Source organism: Phyllobates terribilis, unplaced genomic scaffold (assembly GCF_046119375.1).
Source record: "Phyllobates terribilis strain yellow unplaced genomic scaffold, ASM4611937v1 Scaffold_3__8_contigs__length_932513732, whole genome shotgun sequence".
Lineage (NCBI taxonomy): Eukaryota > Metazoa > Chordata > Amphibia > Anura > Dendrobatidae > Phyllobates > Phyllobates terribilis.
Window position 1 is genome coordinate 684924289 of NW_027362763.1, and position 20050 is coordinate 684944338.

General features: G+C 40.9%; 1 protein-coding gene across 1 annotated transcript in view; it reads left to right on the top strand.

Annotated features, from left to right (window-relative positions):
• CNIH3 (cornichon family AMPA receptor auxiliary protein 3) overlaps positions 1–20050 on the top strand; it is a 130079-nt gene that overhangs the window by 92347 nt on the left and 17682 nt on the right. The window contains exon 3 of the mRNA XM_073671865.1: positions 5001–5048. Coding sequence (XP_073527966.1) covers positions 5001–5048 — 48 coding nt within the window. The remainder of the gene's footprint in view (positions 1–5000; positions 5049–20050) is intronic.

Here is a 20050-nt window from a genome sequence, read left to right on the forward strand (position 1 = left end):
AAAGAATTCATGAAACCCGTCCCGCCCTATTTGAACCTAGCTGCGTGCATGTAACACATGGATAGATCAGCTAATCCTGGCTTTAGTCATAAAGGAAATTTGCTTTTTGAGATAGGCCCTTTAAGCCCTGCCTACGTCTTTATGAGAACACCCCAAAACTGACTAGAAATGCCTGCCTTCTTTTGATACAGCTCATAGAATAATTCAATACTGACAGGGTTTAGACCCTAGAACGGTAGAGAGGTGTACAAATTACATAGACAATTTTCCAAATAGACATCATTTTTTTTTATCCGTCTACTATGTCCTCTGGCATTATTAAAACATTACTTTTAAGTATTATTTAAAATGAGTAAAGGAATATGCCCAATACTAAGTTAGTTACTTAAATAAAACTTATGGGTTAAGCTTGTACTGTATGAATTTTCCAATATTGCTTTCTAATTGAGAGCACTATTCCTCAACTCTCCTATTGATGTACTAATTATGCTGGTGTTTCGCCTCTAATTCAGCTTCATCAGGTGTAAGCTATAGACCCCTATAGCTCTGAATTAGCAGCAAACCATATCAGGGGACTTGTGTGTTAGGTTTTACCAATTGTGGTGTCTTGCACTAATAATGTGATGTGTTCTGCAGACCCACCATCAACATAATTAATATAACAATAGAAGAGTTGAGAAATAGTACTCTCAGTTAGACCACACTATTGGAAAATCCACACATTAGGGACTTAGTCTTTCAGCTGCATTTTAGTAATTTAGTCAGTGTTGGGTATATCAAATTAGTTTAAATATTACCTAATAAAAGTAATATTTGAATATTGTCAGTATTAAGGGTTTACCTGATAAGTTGGATTCTCTAAGCCATAGGTCAGGGTGAGCAGCACGTTCCAGAAGTGATAGTGCAGCGTAGTAGGTCTTCATGAACAATACATGAATCAGCGAGGACCAGGACAGCAGTGTATCTAAGATGGGAAACCAACAAGCAGAGTAGATTACAGTTGAAACTGAGCCAAGTAAGACACAGGAACAGTAACTGTCTGGGAAACTGGTATCTTTAAGCAGGGTTGCAGTTAATCAAAGGAATTCAGTCTGGGATCTTCCAGCAGGGCAATAGTTAATAGCAGTGATGTACTGTATTCAAACTAGGACTTGTAGCAAGAAAATTGATAATTGATAACCGCAGGATAGTAGTGTATCATAGTCAAACCGGAGACTTGTTTGAAGAGATGCAATACCTTGCTTGCAGAGGCCAAGTCTGAACAGAACCGAGAAGTTGGTAACTTGAATGAGGAGAGGTATGTATGGACAACACTTAGTAAGCTGAGTGGAGCTTGGAAATCATTCTGGTTGTAGAATGGAAGTCAGGAGTTAACTCCTAACAAACTTGAGACAACTGTGGGCAATGCTAATTAAAAAGGCCTAAGTCAATTACGTCAAGAGAATTCAATGGGTTACGTGAGAAATGTGGACTACTGCAAAGGGAGGCAGCCATAGGAGAAGGGAGTAGAGTCCAGCACTAGAGCCGGGACAGGTAAGTTAATGCATAAAGTGGAAAAAGAGAAAAAATATTTTTGTCGATTTGTTCAAGGAATAGTCCCAGTGTTGTGATGTTAGCGAGGACTGCAGCAATAGCTGTGACTATAGGAATGACCTTAATTTACCGAATATTTCTAGGTCCATAGCGAAGCTTCTATTCCACAACGTCCGTAATCAGCCGTATACATGAATCTGCTCTGTCACATCTCCGGTCTTATCTCCTACATTCATGAGATGTTTTGTGACTCATCGGCGCTGTAAGAATACAGAGCAGTTACTGGATTACATCGTAGCGCCAGCACGTCCGATGGGTGCAGACTCCAGAAGCCGCTGTCAACATTTTCGCTGCTCGTGAACTTGACATCTCCAAGGTTATATAGACAATGTATACAGCGAAAGTTTATGGAAGCTTCAGGAAGCATTAATCTAATGTAGCAGAAAGAACAACGGGAGTCAATGGGAGTTATACTGATACACAGCTCCAAATCCTCCACTTTCCTTCATACAGTCATAGACTTTTTCCTTAAAATAAACCACCCAGGGAGGGACTGGCACCCGCGTACACATCAATAGGTGATTGTATGTGATGTGGCCATATAGAGAGTTCATATCACACTGCCCCCTTTTTTTATTTCAATATATGGTGGCAGTGATAGTTTAATTGCCTGCAGTTTACTATATCTTATACTTGCTCTTTTGTGCACTGACTTCATGGAAACTGGTGCCTATACGCATCAACAAAACGAAATAAGCAGAGCTGCAGTATAAAGCATGGCGGATGAAGATAGCAGACCTAGCTCTGATCGCTTTGCCAGTGGTGGCAATTTAACAAAGCCGGCACCTGTCATGTATGGAGCAGGCTCAGCTCCTGAACCTGCTCTATGCACCTGCACCAGTGCATGTATGGGGATGTTGGGATTAAAGGATGAAAACTTATCTTCTAATACCCTATTTAATTCTGAATTAGTTGATTTGGGACCCTCATCCATTTTTTGTTAGAGCAGTGCTTGGTAACGAAGAGCGTCTCTCACTCCAGAGGACCCAACATGTCTGTTTGTTAAGCCGACATCCCATTGATTTTAGTGAGACAGGTGTAATTTCTTAATTTCACCTGCGGTGGCACCGTAGGGAAACTGAACACTTGCTGCCAGGTTCCGTCATAGATTACCACTGATCGCTGGAGATCCCAGCATCGCGTCACCCTGAGACCAGTTTATAATCAGGGGGACCCTTCTAAGAAAATGGATCGCCCAAACCACAGCCCCGTTTAATCCTAGATACTCAGTCCTGAAAAGACGCAGTTGTAGGTGAGTATTCAGCATTATAAATAATAATTGCTCCACGATCTTCCGGTGATTGACGCCATTTTATTCCCAGCACTAGGAGTGGATCCCATTATTCTCGGCAGAAGATTTAGAGTTTTGATATAAAATCTTCTCAATTGTTACAATAAATCTCCTGGGTCGTCAGATTACCGGATGATGATAATCCATCTGAGCAGAACACAATCATACATCCGAGGAAACGTGCTGCTGCTCTTCCTACAGAGATGTAATATTGACGAGTCCTTAGATTATAGGGTTTCTGATATTTAGGTCTGAACTGGAGCTGCAGTGATACATTTATATCAGTGATCATACAGTAGCTGGAGGTTATTCCATGTTTTTATAAATGCAAAGGTTTCTCCTTTAAAGAGAACCTGTCACTTGTCATAAATAAGTAATTTTTTTTACTTAGTGTAAAAGCCCCTGTTCTCCTGAATCCGGCGATGTTGCTCTTTTGTTCCTGCTCCTCTCCGTTCCTGAGATACCGCCTGCGGCATAATGATCGCGTTCGCAGATGGTGCAACCGCGACCAGGTCCGTGCTAGAAGGTGGCCCGCCAACACCATTGCCTATTTCACCTGAATGTACATCTTCGGACGCACATTCAGCTGAAGTGTATTGCGACGCAGAGACCCATCAGTTCCCAGCAGCACAATACACGTCGCCGACCAATCAGAGGCCGGTAGTTGATGTCGGCTTGGATGTCACGGGCAGCGCATGGATCTGAGGTCATGTGCTGCCAGTGTCGGCAAGCTGAAACCAGCTGCCAGCTATACAAGAGCATGCTGCACATCGTAGGAGTGGGGGAAGGTAAGAATCGTTTGTTTATTTTTAAAATGTGCTGGAGAAGAACGAGGGACATTGTTTATGGAAGGGGCTCTGGATGGGGGACATTATACTAGGACGTGCCTCAGGACGGAGGACATTGTTATAGGATGGGGCTTAGGATGGAGGGGGTAGTTATTACAAGAAGGGACCAGGAGATGAACATTATTACTGGAAGGGGTTTTCAGGATGGCGTACATTATACCAGGAAGGCGCCCAGGACGGAGGACTTTATTATAGGATGGGAGGGACATTATTACTGAAAGGGACCAGGATGAGGGACATTATTACAGGAAGGAGCCCAAGATGGGGAACATTATACCAATAAGGGGCACAGGATGGGGATGTTAAACCAGGAAGGGGCCCAGAATGGGGGACATTGTTATAGGATGGAAGGGACATTATTACTGGAAGGGGCCAGGAAAGGGGACAACATTATTACTGGAAGGAGTCTAGGCTGGGGGACATTATACCAGGAAGGGGATCAGAATGGTGGACGGTATCCTAGGAAGAGGCCTAGGATGGGGGACATTGTTATAGGATGAGGGGACATTATTACAGGAAGGGGTCAGGACGGGGGACATTATCACAAGAAGGAGACAGGATGGGGACATTATTCTGTGAGAGGCAAATATGCATGTTGTTATAGGTTTTAGAAAGCTAAAAGAACCCATACATCTGACCAACAAATTTTGCAAAAGGTTCCATTGGACTTCAGCTATGCCCCTGGATATATCACCCTCTTCCTTGTAAATAAATCTATTTTTAGGCAATTGGGCGTGATCCTCAACTCTACTCTGTGGGCGTGTTCATGAGAACTATGCCCCCTTGGCTAACAAGTCTAGATTTACATCCAAAGAAGACGGGGCCATATCTCTGGAATGGAGCGGCTCAGAAACAAAAGAAAAACATCGCCGGATTCAGGAGAACAGCGGCATTTATACAAAGGTAAAAAAATGCATATTTATGGCAAGTGACAGGTCATGTTTAAGGAGACTGTTAAACTGGTGAAGGGGAAATTTATAGGCATAGGTAATTAAAAAATCCAAATAGTCTTTTTACAGAGGAAGAGAACGGAGTTTTTAGTGCCACCTATTGGCATTAGCAATCCTGTAAGTCAGTTTTGACCCTTAGGGGGTGTCCAGTGAAAATAAGTTATCATCTATCCTCCCCAATAGATAAAAGAATAGAAAATTAGTTTTTCAAAACTTAACCACCCCGGACAGTACTTAGCTAATTTGTAATATCATTTGCCCCCGATTTTATACTTCTTTATACTTACTAATACTTTTCTACTCACTTCTTTATTGCAGAGGGAGCGACTGAGAAACATCGAGCGAATCTGCTTCCTCCTTAGGAAGGTGAGTCTGACGTTATTACTGACCTCCCAATAATTAAATCCCTTTTCATGGTAAATAAAATGTAAAACTTTAAGGTGCACGCCAAGCACCCACAAAACCTCACCGAAATGTCTACTTGATGGCACATTTAAATAAGCCATCAGTGATATAGGGGCATTATTATCATCAGTGGCCAAGATATGCATTCAAAAGTCACATCCAATATGGGGGCACTTACTGTTGTCACCTTTGCAAAAATGCCTATTGTAACTGGGAAAAAAATACCAATATAATTACCAAACTCTGATTGCTGCTCTAATCAGTGGCATACCGCTAATAGTGGCAGACCACTTAGCCACTATTGGGTCCGTGAGTCAGGGGGGCTCGGTGCCAGCGCTAAATTACAACCACTGTGCCAAAGTGGTGCAGCAAATCAGACAACATGCTGCAGAGACCTGAGCAGCGGGGGTGAATGGGGAGAGGGGAGTATTTTTCTTTTTTAAAATCAATGAGTACATTGTGGACGCCATTATTATATACTATTTGGAGGGTTACTTTGGGGGCCATCATACAACATGGAGAGCTGTGTGGGGACCATCATGCTATTTGGAGGACTATTTTAGGGCCATCATGCTATTTGGAGAGCTGTGTGGGGGCCCTCATACTATTTGGAGGGCTAGGTGGGGGCCATCATACTATTTGGAGGGCTATGTGTGGGCCATCATGCTATTTGCAGAGCTATGTGGGGGACATCATACTATTTGGAGGGCTATGTGGAGACCATAATATTGTTTGGAGGGCTATGTGGAGGCCATCTTGCTGTTTGGAGAGCTATGTAGGAGCCATCATGCTATTTGGAGGGCTAGGTGGGGGCCATCATACTATTTGGAGGGCTATGTGGGGGCCATCATGCTATTTGCAGAGCTATGTGGGGGACATCATACTATTTGGAGGGCTATGTGGAGACCATAATATTGTTTGGAGGGCTATGTGGAGGCCATCTTGCTGTTTGTAGAGCTATGTGGGAGCCATCATGCTATTTGGAGGGCTATGTGGGGGCCATCATACTATTCGGAGAGCTATGTGAGGGCCATCATGCTATTTGGGGGGCTAATTGGGGGCCATCATACTATTTGGAGGGCTATGTGGGGGCCATCATACTATTTGGAGGGCTATGTGGGGGCTATCATACTATTTGGAGGGCTATTTGGGGACCATCATACTATTTGGAGGGCTATGTGGGGGTCATCATACTATTTGGAGGGCTATTTGGGGGCAATCATACTATTTGGAGGGCTATGTGGGGGCCATCATACTATTTGGAAGGCTATTTGGGGGCCATCATACTATTTGGAGGGCTATGTGGGGGCCATCATACTATTCGGAGAGCTATGTGGGGACTATCATGCTATTTGGGGGCTACGTGGGGGCCATCATACTATTTGAAGGGTTATGTGGAGCCCATCTTACTATTTTGAGGGCTCTTTGGGGGCCATCATACTATTTGGAGGGCTATGTGGGGACCATCATACTATTTGGAGGGCTATGTGGGGGCCATCATACTATTTGGAGGGCTATGTGGGGGCCATCATGCTGTTTGGAGAGCTATGTGGGGGCCATCATGCTATTTGGAGGGCTATGTGAGGGCCATCATGCTATTTGAAGGGTTATGTGGAGGCCATCTTACTATTTGGAGAGCTATTTTGGGGGCCATCATACTATTTGGAGGGTTATGTGGGGGCCATCATACTATTTGGAGGGCTATTTGGGGGCCATCATGCTATATGGGGGCCATCATACTATTTGGAGGGCTATGTGGGGGCCATAATTCTATTAGAAGGGTTATGTGGAGACCATCTTACTATTTAGAGGGCTATTTGAGGCCCATCATACTATTTGGAGAGCTATTTGGGGGCAATCATGCAATTTGAGAGCTATGTGGGGGCCATCACACTATTTGGAGGGCTATGTGGGGGCCATCATACTTTTTTGAGAGCTATAAAGGGACCATCATACTATTTGGAGGACTATTTGGGGGCCATCATACTATTTGGATAGCTATGTGGAGGCCATCATGCTATTTGGAAGACTATTTGGGGCCCATCATACAATTTGGAGAGCTACATGTGGGCTATCATACTATATGGAGGGCTACTTTGGGGGCCATCATACTACATGGAGAGCTATGTGGGGGGCTATCATACTATCTGGAGGACTACTTGGTGGGCTGTCATACTATTTGGAGGGCTACTTGGGATCCATCATACTATTTGAAGGACTATGTCGGGGCCATTATATTATTTGGAGGTTTGTGGTGGCCAATTCTACTACTTCGAGGGCTATGTATACTGTATGGAGAGTCACAATACTGTATGGAGGGCTGTGGGGGGGGGCATCATTGTGTGGAGGGCTGTGTCGGAGCCATTATACTACGTGTGGGGGACTATGGGCGCCATCATACTGTGTTGGGGTCACTTTGGGGGTATCATACTTTGCGGGGCTGATACTGTAGGGTCATCATAATGTGCATGTGGAGGATACTCTGGAGGAATTCACTGTATTTGAGGGGGGACATTTTTTCTCATAGTACTTGAGGGGGTCCATGAAAGGGTAACTTAGTGTGTGGGGAAAAATTACTATGTAAGGGTTGCAAAGTTGGAAGATGTTCTCCTCTGTGAACCCATTGAATATTATTTTTTTATATGGCGGATGGGGGGCCCAATTAGGACCTCCATGATTTCTGATGTATGGATATATGGACAGTTTTACATTTTGGGTGTACAGATAGTTTATCCTTATTAGTAATTATAACAATAATTATAGTTATTAGTAAAAATTATTATTGGAAAATGTTAAATGTAGCATTATCAGTAAGGCATATTAAGAACATGCATCACCTTTAACTCTTCACTGTCAACTTTTAAGGTTGGCCATCTGGAAGGACAGAGGATTTTTTTTTCCTGTAGCCATTTTTTAAACCATGCCCACCTCTCTGGCTTGTCCTCTTCCATAGCCCTTACATGTTTGTGTTACGAGTCCGGCTGGTTTGGCAGATAGCCAGACGGGTGCTCCGGGTAGGCGAGCTAGCGGGCACAACAGGTAACAGGTAGGTGCTCCAGGTAGGCTGGCTGGCGGGCACGACAGGTAACTGGCAGGTGCTCCAGGTAGGCAGGCTGGCGGGCACTACAGGTAACAGACAGATGCTTCCAGGTAAGCAGGCTGGCGGGCACGACAGGTAACTGGCAGGTGCTTTCGGTTAAGCAGGCTGGCAGGCAGAACTATAGACAGGCTGGCGGGCTGGACTGTAGACAGACTAGCGAACAGGACTGACAGGCAGCGGGACCTGAGGGCTGAAGCTAGTGTTAGCACACAGAACAACAACCTTGCACAGGCACCTCCATTTTGGAGGAGGTGCCTTATATAGGGGCAGTCCTCCGGCCATTGGCCGGGGACTCTATAGGACGACGCCCGCGGCCCCTTTAAGAGGGAGGGAGCGCGCGCGCACCCTAAGCACACTGCCCGGGAAGCAGCGCGCCACAGCAGCAGGGGAGCTGGAGGACGCTGGACCTGGACAACGGCGGCGAGGGGAACGGTGTCTCTGCCCGGCAGGAGGCAGAGACGCCGATACTACAGTTTGTTTTGATGCCAGGGCTCTATTGGCGGAGCATTCCGACATCATGCATAAGAAACCTTTCTGGAAGCATTGCAACTTTTCAGGGCACAATGTTTGGGGGTATTTTTGTGTATGTGTGTGTCTGTGTTCTACTTGGCAATTCCATGAATACTGTTTGGCTTGTGTTTGGAAAATGTGGAGTAGGGGAACTAAAAAGTAGTTGCAGAACTTTACATAGTACAATTATTAAATGGTTGTCCAGAATTTCGTTTAAGAGCAGAGATGTTATAAAAAAAATACCAGTTATGCACTTACCCAGTCCCCAGCTGCTGCAGCACCGCTGCTCCGGTAGTTTACATTTTGGAAACAAAGTGAAAAAAACTCTTTAAAATGAATTAAATTTGCAAAGTACAAAGTGTCCTGTAATTAGTGCTAGAAGAAGACAAGGACTGGAGAGAACTAACCATGTAATTCCCATCACTGATTCCAATAAGACACCATAGGAAACCTGCAAATTTCCAGCTGAGGACTCCGCTCCCTGAACAAAGGCTGGAAATTATCCCAGAATCAGTTGCATCCGTCTCATTACAGTAACCAGAAGCGAGACAAATATAGGAAATGTTGAGGTTTGTTTTCTGTTATACATCATGGTTACCTTTAATATTTAATTGGATCAGGACTTAAAAGACGACAGTTTTACATGATTTCCACGGATTATTCTCTCTTGCTTATATTACAGTCAAGTTTCCTAAAAGTTTGAGCTGAAGGAACATAATGTCTCCTGTACATAAACTGTAATCACTTACTATGGCCCCTGTCCTCACCGAGACTCATCAATATCTCCGGGGCTTCAGCTTCTGGTGACTTTGTGGCATCTCTGCGTCACTGTTTGGCACTTATGAGGACACTATGGCACATATGGGGCAGGGAGCATTGTCGGATACTCTATCAGCACTATGTTGGACTATCGATTACTGGGCATTGTTTGACAGTGAAAGAGCACTACATGGGCAGCATGGTGGCTCAGTGGTTAGCAATGCTGGTTTGCAGCGCTGGGGTCCTGGGTTCAATGACAACACCTACAAGGAGCAATGAATTTGTATGTTCTCCCTATGTTTGCGTGGATTTTCACTGGGTTCTCTGGTTTATTCCCATGCTCCAAAGACCTACTGATAGGGAAATTAGATTGCGAGCCACAATGGGGACAGCGATGATGATGTCTGTAAAGCGCTGTGGAAACTAATGGTGTAATATACAGTACATACCAAAAGTTTGGACACACCGTCTCATTTCAAGATTTTTCTGTATTTTCATGACTATGAAAATTGTACATTCACACTGAAGCCATCAAAACTATGAATTAACACATGTGGAATTATATACTTAACAAAAAAGTGTGAAACAACTGAAAATATGTCTTATATTCTAGGTTCTTCAAAGTAGCCACCTTTTGCTTTGATGACTGCTTTGCACACTCTTGGCATTCTCTTGATGAGCTTCAAGAGGTAGTCACCGGAAATGGTCTTCCAACAATCTTGAAGGAGTTCCCAGAGATGCTTAGCACTTGTTGGCCTTTTTGCCTTCACTCTGCGGTCCAGCTCACCCCAAACCATCTCGATTGGGTTCAGGTCTAGTGACTGTGGAGGCCAGATCATCTGGCGTAGCACCCCATCACTCTCCTTCTTGGTCAAATAGCCCTTACACAGCCTGGAGGTGTGTTTGGGGTCATTGTCCTGTTGAAAAATAAATGATGGTCCAACTAAACGCAAACCGGATGGAATATCATGCCGCTGCAAGATGCTGTGGTAGCCATGCTGGTTCAGTATGCCTTCAATTTTGAATAAATCCCCAACAGTGTCACCAGCAAAGCACCCCCACACCATCACACCTCCTCCTCCATGCTTCACGGTGGGAACCTGGCATGTAGAGTCCATCCGTTCACCTTTTCTGCGTCGCACAAAGCCACGGTGGTTGGAACCAAAGATCTCAAATTTGGACTCATCAGACCAAAGCACAGATTTCCACTGGTCTAATGTCCATTCCTTGTGTTCTTTAGCCCAAACAAGTCTCTTCTGCTTGTTGCCTGTCCTTAGCAGTGGTTTCCTAGCAGCTATTTTACCATGAAGGCCTGCTGCACAAAGTCTCCTCTTAACAGTTGTTGAAGAGATGTGTCTGCTGCTAGAACTCTGTGTGGCATTGACCTGGTCTCTAATTTGAGCTGCTGTTAACCTGGGATCTCTGAGGCTGGTGACTCGGATAAACTTATTCTCAGAAGCAGAGGTGACTCTTGGTCTTCCTTTCCTGGGGTGGTCCTCATGTGAGCCAGTTTCTTTGTAGTGCTTGATGGTTTTTGCAACTGCACTTGGGGACACTTTCAAAGTTTGCCCAATTTGTTGGACTGACTGACCTTCATTTCTTAAAGTAATGATGGCCACTCATTTTTCTTTACTTAGCTGCTTTTTTCTTGCCATAATGCAAATTCTAACAGTCTATTCAGTAGGACGATCAGCTGTGTATCCACCAGACTTCTGCACAACACAACTGATGGTCCCAACCCCATTTATAAGGCAAGAAATCCCACTTCTTAAACCTGACAGGGCACACCTGTGAAGAGAAAACCATTTCCGGTGACTACCTCTAGAAGCTCATCAAGAGAATGCCAAGAGTGTGCAAAGCAGTCATCAAAGCAAAAGGTGGCTACTTTGAAGAACCTAGAATATAAGACCTATTTTCAGTTGTTTCACACTTTTTTGTTAAGTATATAATTCCACATGTGTTAATTCATAGTTTTGATGCCTTCAGTGTGAATGTACAATTTTCGAAGTCATTAAAATACAGAAAAATCTTTAAATGAGAAGATGTGTCCAAACTTTTGGTCTGTACTGTATATGAGTAAAATAAATAAGAAAAGATGACACATAGGACACTTATAGAATAAATCTGATACTTTAGGAGACAAGAACCTCTGAACTATTTATCATCATCTTTTAAGCACTATTTATCTGGTCCTGGCTTAAGTAGTATTCATAGTGAAGTTGTCTGACACTTGATACCATTTATCTGAATATAGTTTTGGAAAATCTGGGTTGTTTGGATGCTACATGGCACAACTATTAATCTAGTTCTATATCACACTATTTACCTGGACACAGTATGTCACTATTTTTCTGGACACAGCATGTAACTATTTATCTGGACACAGTATGTCACTATTTTTCTGGACACAGCATGTAACTATTTATCTGGACACAGTATGTCACTATTTTTCTGGACACAGCATGTAACTATTTATCTGGACATAGTATGCCACTATTTATCTGGACACAGTATGTCACTATTTATCTGGACACTGTATGCCACTATTTATCTGGACACAGTATGTCACTATTTTTCTGGACACAGCATGTAACTATTTATCTGGACACAGTATGCCACTATTCATCTGGACACAGTATGCCACTATTTATCTGGACACAGTATGTCACTATTTATCTGGACACTGTATGCCACTATTTATCTGGACACAGTATGTCACTATTTATCTGGATACAGTATGTCACTATTTATCTGGACACAGTATGTCACTATTTATCTGGACACAGTATGCCACTATTTATCTGGACACAGTATGTCACTATTTATCTGGACACAGTATGCCACTATTTATCTGGACACAGTATGTCACTATTTATCTTGACACAGTATGCCACTATTTATCTGGACACAGTATGTCACTATTTATCTGGACACAGTATGTCACCATTTATCTGGACACAGTATGCCACTATTTATCTGGACACAGTATGTCACTATTTATCTGAACACAGTATGTCACTATTTATCTGGACACTATGTAACTATTTATCTGAACACAGTATGTCACTATTTATCTGGACACTATGTAACTATTTATCTGGACACAGTATGTAACTATTTATCTGGACACAGTATGCCACTATTTATCAGGACACAGTATGTCACTATTTATCTGAACACAGTATGTCACTATTTATCTGAGCACAGTATGTCACTATTTATCTGAACACAGTATGTCACTATTTATCTTGACACAGTATGCCACTATTTATCTGGACACAGTATGCCACTATTTATCTGGACACAGTATGCCACTATTTATCTTGACACAGTATGTCACTATTTATCTGGAGACAGTATGTCACTATTTATCTGAACACAGTATGCCACTATTCATCTGGACACGGTATGTAACTATGTATCTGGACACAGTATGTCACTATTTATCTGGACACAATATGTCACTGTTTATCTGGACACAGTATGCCACTGTTTATCTGGACACAGTATGTCACTGTTTATCTGGACACAGTATGCCACTATTTATCTGGACACAGTATGCCACTATTTATCTGGACACAGTATGCCACTATTTATCTGGACACAGTATGTCACTGTTTATCTGGACACAGTATGCCACTATTTATCTGGACACAGTATGTCACTATTTATCTGGACACAGTATGCCACTATTTATCTTGACACAGTATGTCACTATTTATCTGGAGACAGTATGTCACTATTTATCTGAACACAGTATGCCACTATTCATCTGGACACGGTATGTAACTATGTATCTGGACACAGTATGTCACTATTTATCTGGACACAATATGTCACTGTTTATCTGGACACAGTGTGCCACTATTTATCTGGACACAGTGTGCCACTATTTATCTGGACACAGTATGCCACTATTTATCTGGACACAGTATGTCACTATTTATCTGGACACAGTATGCCAGTATTTATCTGGACACAGTATGTCACTATTTATCTGGACACAGTATGCCACTATTTATCTGGACACTAAGTAGCTATTTATCTGGACACAGTATGCCACTATTTATCTGGACACAGTATGTCACTATTTATCTGGACACTAAGTAAATATTTATCTGGACACAGTATGCCACTATTTATCTGGACACAGTATGTAACTATTTATCTGGACATAGTATGCCACTATTTATCTGGACACAGTATGTAACTATTTATCTGGACATAGTATGCCACTATTTATCTGGACACAGTATGCCAGTATTTATCTGGACACAGTATGTCACTATTTATCTGGACACAGTATGCCACTATTTATCTGGACACTAAGTAGCTATTTATCTGGACACAGTATGCCACTATTTATCTGGACACAGTATGTCACCATTTATCTGGACACTAAGTAAATATTTATCTGGACACAGTATGCCACTATTTATCTGGACACGGTATGTAACTATTTATCTGGACATGGTATGTCACTATTTATCTTGACACAGTATGCCACTATTTATCTGGACACAGTATGCCACTATTTATCTGGACACAGTATGCCACTATTTATCTGGACACAGTATGCCACTATTTATCTGGACACAGTATGTCACTATTTATCTGAACACAGTATGCCACTATTCATCTGGACATAGTATGTCACTATTTATCTGAACACAGTATGTCACTATTTATCTGGACACAGTATGTAATTATACATCTGGACACAGTGTGTAACTATTTATCTGGACACGGTATGCCACTATTTATCTGGACACAGTATGTCACTATTTATCTGGATATTGTATGCCACTATTTATCTAGATACAGTATGTCACTATTTATCTGGACACAGTATGTAACTATTTATCAGGACATAGTATGCCACTATTTATCTGGACACAGTATGTAACTATTTATCAGGACACAGTATGCCTCTATTTATCTGGACATAGTATGTAACTAGTTATCTGGACACAGTATGTCACTATTTATCTGGACTCAGTATGCCACTATTTATCTGGACACAGTATGCCACTATTCATCTGGACACAGTATGTCACTATTTAGCTGGACACAGTATGCCACTATTTATCTGGACACAGTATGCCACTATTTATCTGGACACAGTATGCCACTATTTATCTGGACACAGTATGTCACTATTTATCTGGACACAGTATGTCACTATTTATCTAGACACAGTATGTCACTATTTATCTGGACACAGTATGTCACTATTTATCTGGACACAGTATGCCACTATTTATCTGGACACAATATGTCACTATTTATCTGGACACTAAGGAACTATTTATCTGGGCACAGTATGCCACTATTTATCTGGACACAGTATGTCACTATTTATCTGGACACTAAGTAACTATTTATCTGGACACAGTATGCCACTATTTATCTGGACACAGTATGTAACTATTTATCTGGACATAGTATGCCACTATTTATCTGGACACAGTATGTAACTATTTATCTGGACATAGTATGCCACTATTTATCTGGACACAGTATGTCACTATTTATCTGAACACAGTATGCCACTATTTATCTGGACACAGTATGCCACTATTTATCTGGACACAGTATGTCACTATTTATCTGAACACAGTATGCCACTATTTATCTGGACACAGTATGTCACTATTTATCTGAACACAGTATGTCACTATTTATCTGGACACAGTATGTAATTATACATCTGGACACAGTGTGTAACTATTTATCTGGACACGGTATGCCACTATTTATCTGGACACAGTATGTCACTATTTATCTGGATATTGTATGCCACTATTTATCTAGATACAGTATGTCACTATTTATCTGGACACAGTATGTAACTATTTATCAGGACATAGTATGCCACTATTTATCTGGACACAGTATGTAACTATTTATCAGGACACAGTATGCCTCTATTTATCTGGACATAGTATGTAACTAGTTATCTGGACACAGTATGTCACTATTTATCTGGACTCAGTATGCCACTATTTATCTGGACACAGTATGCCACTATTCATCTGGACACAGTATGTCACTATTTATCTGGACTCAGTATGCCACTATTTATCTGGACACAGTATGCCACTATTCATCTGGACACAGTATGTCACTATTTAGCTGGACACAGTATGCCACTATTTATCTGGACACAGTATGCCACTATTTATCTGGACACAGTATGCCACTATTTATCTGGACACAGTATGTCACTATTTATCTGGACACAGTATGTCACTATTTATCTAGACACAGTATGTCACTATTTATCTGGACACAGTATGTCACTATTTATCTGGACACAGTATGCCACTATTTATCTGGACACAATATGTCACTATTTATCTGGACACTAAGGAACTATTTATCTGGGCACAGTATGCCACTATTTATCTGGACACAGTATGTCACTATTTATCTGGACACTAAGTAACTATTTATCTGGACACAGTATGCCACTATTTATCTGGACACAGTATGTAACTATTTATCTGGACATAGTATGCCACTATTTATCTGGACACAGTATGCCACTATTTATCTGGACACAGTATGTAACTATTTATCTGGACATAGTATGCCACTATTTATCTGGACACAGTATGCCACTATTTATCTGGATATTGTATGCCACTATTTATCTGGACACAGTATGCCACTATTTGTCTGGACACAGTATGTAACTATTTATCTGGACATAGTATGCCACTATTTATCTGGACACAGTATGTAACTATTTATCTGGACATAGTATGCCACTATTTATCTGGACACAGTATGTCACTATTTATCTGGACACAGTATGTAATTATACATCTGGACACAGTGTGTAACTATTTATCTGGACACGGTATGCCACTATTTATCTGGACACAGTATGTAACTATTTATCTGGACATAGTATGCCACTATTTATCTGGACACAGTATGTCACTATTTATCTGAACACAGTATGCCACTATTTATCTGGACACAGTATGCCACTATTTATCTGGACACAGTATGCCACTATTTATCTGGACACAGTATGTAACTATTTATCAGGACATAGTATGCCACTATTTATCTGGACACAGTATGTAACTATTTATCAGGACACAGTATGCCTCTATTTATCTGGACATAGTATGTAACTAGTTATCTGGACACAGTATGTCACTATTTATCTGGACTCAGTATGCCACTATTTATCTGGACACAGTATGCCACTATTCATCTGGACACAGTATGTCACTATTTAGCTGGACACAGTATGCCACTATTTATCTGGACACAGTATGCCACTATTTATCTGGACACAGTATGCCACTATTTATCTGGACACAGTATGTCACTATTTATCTGGACTCAGTATGCCACTATTTATCTGGACACAGTATGCCACTATTTATCTGGACACAGTATGCCACTATTTATCTGGACACAGTATGCCTCTATTCATCTGGACACAGTATGTCACTATTTAGCTGGACACAGTATGCCACTATTTATCTGGACACAGTATGCCACTATTTATCTGGACACAGTATGTCACTATTTATCTGGACACGGTATGTCACTATTTATCTAGACACAGTATGTCACTATTTATCTGGACACAGTATGTCACTATTTATCTGGACACAGTATGCCACTATTTATCTGGACACAATATGTCACTATTTATCTCGACACTAAGGAACTATTTATCTGGGCACAGTATGCCACTATTTATCTGGACACAGTATGTCACTATTTATCTGGACACAGTATGCCACTATTTATCTGGACATAGTATGCCACTATTCATCTGGACACAGTATGTCACTATTTAGCTGGACACAGTATGCCACTATTTATCTGGACACAGTATGCCACTATTTATCTGGACATAGTATGCCACTATTTATCTGGACACAGTATGTCACTATTTATCTGGACACAGTATGCCACTATTTATCTGGACACAGTATGCCACTATTTATCTGGACACAGTATGCCTCTATTCATCTGGACACAGTATGACACTATTTAGCTGGACACAGTATGCCACTATTTATCTGGACACAGTATGCCACTATTTATCTGGACACAGTATGCCACTATTTATCTGGACACAGTATGTCACTATTTATCTGGACACAGTATGTCACTATTTATCTAGACACAGTATGTCACTATTTATCTGGGCACAGTATGTCACTATTTATCTGGACACAGTATGCCACTATTTATCTGGACACAATATGTCACTATTTATCTCGACACTAAGGAACTATTTATCTGGGCACAGTATGCCACTATTTATCTGGACACAGTATGTCACTATTTATCTGGACACTAAGTAACTATTTATCTGGACACAGTATGCCACTATTTATCTGGACACAGTATGTAACTATTTATCTGGACATAGTATGCCACTATTTATCTGGACACAGTATGTCACTATTTATCTGAACACAGTATGCCACTATTTATCTGGACACAGTATGTCACTATTTATCTGAACACAGTATGCCACTATTTATCTGGACACAGTATGCCACTATTTATCTGGACACAGTATGTAACTATTTATCTGGACATAGTATGCCACTATTTATCTGGACACAGTATGTAACTATTTATCTGGTCATAGTATGCCACTATTTATCTGGACACAGTATGTAACTATTTATCTGGACATAGTATGCCACTATTTATCTGGACACAGTATGTCACTATTTATCTGAACACAGTATGCCACTATTTATCTGGACACAGTATGCCACTATTTATCTGGACACAGTATGTCACTATTTATCTGAACACAGTATGCCACTATTTATCTGGACACAGTATGTCACTATTTATCTGAACACAGTATGTCACTATTTATCTGGACACAGTATGTAATTATACATCTGGACACAGTGTGTAACTATTTATCTGGACACGGTATGCCACTATTTATCTGGACACAGTATGTCACTATTTATCTGGATATTGTATGCCACTATTTATCTAGATACAGCATGTCACTATTTATCTGGACACAGTATGCCACTATTTATCTGGACACAGTATGTAACTATTTATCAGGACACAGTATGCCACTATTTATCTGGACACAGTATGTCACTATTTATCTGGACACAGTATGTAACTATTTATCTGGACACAGTATGTAACTATTTATCAGGACATAGTATGCCACTATTTATCTGGACACAGTATGTAACTATTTATCAGGACATAGTATGCCACTATTTATCTGGACACAGTATGTCACTATTTATCTGGACACAGTATGTAATTATACATCTGGACACAGTGTGTAACTATTTATCTGGACACGGTATGCCACTATTTATCTGGACACAGTATGTCACTATTTATCTGGATATTGTATGCCACTATTTATCTAGATACAGCATGTCACTATTTATCTGGACACAGTATGCAACTATTTATCAGGACATAGTATGTAACTATTTATCTGGACACAGTATGTAACTATTTATCAGGACACAGTATGCCTCTATTTATCTGGACATAGTATGTAACTAGTTATCTGGACACAGTATGTCACTATTTATCTGGACTCAGTATGCCACTATTTATCTGGACACAGTATGCCACTATTCATCTGGACACAGTATGCCACTATTCATCTGGACACAGTATGCCACTATTTATCTGGACACAGTATGTCACTATTTATCTGAACACAGTATGTCACTATTTATCTGGACACAGTATGTAATTATACATCTGGACACAGTGTGTAGCTATTTATCTGGACACGGTATGCCACTATTTATCTGGACACAGTATGTCACTATTTATCTGGATATTGTATGCCACTATTTATCTAGATACAGTATGTCACTATTTATCTGGACACAGTATGTAACTATTTATCAGGACATAGTATGCCACAATTTATCTGGACACAGTATGTAACTATTTATCAGGACACAGTATGCCTCTATTTATCTGGACATAGTATGTAACTAGTTATCTGGACACAGTATGTCACTATTTATCTGGACTCAGTATGCCACTATTTATCTGGACACCGTATGCCACTATTCATCTGGACACAGTATGTCACTATTTAGCTGGACACAGTATGCCACTATTTATCTGGACACAGTATGCCACTATTTATCTGGACACAGTATGTCACTATTTATCTGGACACAGTATGCCACTGTTTATCTGGACACAGTATGTCACTATTTATCTGGACACAGTATGTCACTATTTATCTGGACACAGTATGCCACTATTTATGCGAATGCTATGGGACACATTTTATCTTGGCATTCCAAGATTTCTACCTATCTGGAACTGGCATGACACTATTTATTTGAATGCTATGCAGCATTATTTATCTTGGCTTTGTTTGACACAAATTATTTTGGCAATGAATGACACTTTTTATCTCCACATTGTGTGATACTATGTCTATGAATGATAAAAGATACAATTCATCTTGACTTTTGTTTAACACAATTTACTTTTCAACTGTATGGCACTTTATCTGGACATGATTTAATACTATTTCGGTGTTATATGACATAATTTATATGGGCCTTGCTTGACACAATTT